Raw genomic sequence first — 2,402 nt, 5'->3', positions numbered from 1 at the left:
AGGCCGGCGTAGCCAATCGATAGAGGAGCAGGAAGAGGAAAAGAGAAGAATAGGTAATGAGTTTGTTGCAATATGTTTATTAGATTTAGGATTGGGTTAGTATAATTAAATATTTAATAATAATCATTGAAATCAAATATCTAATTATTAATTATATAATATATATTATATTTAAGCTGAATAAGTTTTAACTTAGACTCGACTCAAAATTTAAATCAAGACTCAAAAAAGTAAACTTGGACATGGTTAGCTCAAGTCAAACTGAGCCGAGCCCGAGCCTGAGCCGTTTAGTTTAACAACCCTACCGTAAAGACATCATCATTTATTCATTCGTTCACCGCGTGCTCCAGATCCCAAAACACGTTCTGCCCTCTTCCACCAGAAGCACAGATGCCTTCTCCTCTGTTGACAACTCATAAGCATTATAATACAAAGGAGTGAAGCATCCCACTTCTTTCCTTGTTCCCTTATACCTCACATTCACATCCAACTCCATCACCTCCTATATAAACCCACCACCCTCCATACTCTCTACAACATCACTACCTCCTCCTCATTGCATTCTCCACCACTTCAACATGGCTTCCTCTTCCTCTTCCAATGCTCTCATGGCCCTGCTGCCATTTGCTCTCTTAGCTTGTTCGTCCCTTTTCGCCATTGCCTCTGCTGGCAATTTCTACCAAGACTTCGACATCACCTGGGGTGATGGCCGTGGCAAGATTCTCAACAATGGCGATCTCCTCTCCCTCTCCCTTGACAAGACCTCTGGCTCTGGCTTCCAATCCAAGAAGGAGTACCTCTTCGGCAAGATCGACATGCAACTCAAGCTTGTACCTGGAAACTCTGCTGGCACTGTCACTGCATACTATGTGAGTAGTCCTACTAGCGTTTCTACCTTACCAACTTTATTGAAAGATTATATGGATTAATAGATGGTATGATTCATTGCAGTTATCCTCGCAAGGACCAACCCATGATGAGATCGATTTCGAGTTCCTTGGGAACCTTAGCGGTGATCCTTACACTCTCCACACCAATGTGTTCACCCAGGGGAAGGGGAACAGAGAGATGCAGTTCCACCTCTGGTTTGATCCCACCATGGACTTCCACACTTACTCCATCCTCTGGAATCCACAACATGTCATGTGAGTATTAATATAATATAATGCATTCTTATCTAATGATATTGAATTTTTACTATGTATGCTGAATGAATCTTTATATGTTTCAGTTTCATGGTGGACAACATACCTATCAGAGATTTCAAGAATCTGGAATCCAGAGGAATCGCATTTCCAAAGAACCAACCAATGAGGATCTACTCCAGTCTATGGAATGCAGAGGACTGGGCTACGAGGGGTGGGCTGATCAAGACGGACTGGAGCAAAGCCCCATTCACTGCATCCTATAGAGATTTCAATGCTAAAACCAGCACTAGTTCGCCTGATGCTGGTTGGTTCAACCAGCAGTTGGATTCGACGAGCCAAGAGAGGATGAAGTGGGTGCAGAGCAACTACATGATCTATAACTACTGCAGTGATGCCAAACGCTTCCCTCAGGGATTGCCAGCCGAGTGCTCTATTGCTTAACGAGAATCCAACAATGAATAGAACTAGAACCCATTCTTTGATTCTTTAATCCATTTGTAATATCATGATTTTGATGTCAGCTAGTGTACTTAATAAGAAAGTTATACTTTTAACACTACATTTTTCCCCCAAATTATTCTCCAATTCAGAAACTGAACGATAACTTATTATGAAGGTATGCAATCTTTCTCAACAAACTGCATCTCCAACCAATATCTGTTAATTTTGGGACCTGCAATTTTCTTTGTCCCCTCCCTTACTTGCTCATGGGTGAAGTGGCGCAAGGCAGTTTGGCAAAGAGCTGCCGGGGCTAGCATCATTTCAGATGAACTCCATGCGAAGCTTATGTTCTGATCATTGACCCCAAATTGTTGGAAGAGAGCCGGCCTTCTACGGCCTCGACCTGGGTGTGCTTTATTGATCTCCTTGAGTGACGGAAGCCACACACTATAGTAGGGTTGTAAACGAGTTGAGCCTGAGCGAGCTGGCTCCGACTTAAGCTCGGCTCGAAATTAATTTTAAGTCTTAGAATTGGGCTCAGGCTTGGCTCAACTCAACTTGAGCCGAGCCCGAGCAGGGCCAGATCGAGCTTGAGCCTATCATCAAGTCTCATTCAAGCTGAGCCGGACCAAGCCAAATCGAGACCAAGCCGAGCCAAAGAAGAAGAAGAAGAAGGAGGAGGAGGAGGATGCGGGCTAACGGGGCATCGTGGCGGCTTGCCGTTGCCAAAGGACGAGGATGCGGGTTGCTGCGGCACGCGACGACATGCCTCTAACGAAGGAGGAGGCGATTGCAACGCTACAGCTTGCTGCT

General features: G+C 44.6%; 1 protein-coding gene across 1 annotated transcript; it reads left to right on the top strand.

Moving 5' to 3' along the window:
* Positions 1–529: 529 nt before the first annotated feature.
* On the top strand, positions 530–1,707 carry LOC140760120 (xyloglucan endotransglucosylase protein 1-like). The gene is made up of 3 exons (XM_073096946.1): positions 530–869; positions 952–1,145; positions 1,232–1,707. The coding sequence occupies exons 1-3, from the start codon at positions 579–581 to the stop codon at positions 1,587–1,589; spliced, it is 843 nt and encodes a 280-aa protein (XP_072953047.1). The 5' UTR covers positions 530–578; the 3' UTR covers positions 1,590–1,707.
* The last annotated feature ends 695 nt before the right edge of the window (positions 1,708–2,402 follow it).

This window comes from Typha angustifolia, chromosome 5, assembly GCF_048772165.1.
Source record: "Typha angustifolia cultivar Huaian chromosome 5, ASM4877216v1, whole genome shotgun sequence".
Lineage (NCBI taxonomy): Eukaryota > Viridiplantae > Streptophyta > Magnoliopsida > Poales > Typhaceae > Typha > Typha angustifolia.
The sequence above is the reverse complement of the archived record's forward strand: the minus strand, read 5'-3'. Positions and strand labels throughout refer to the sequence as shown.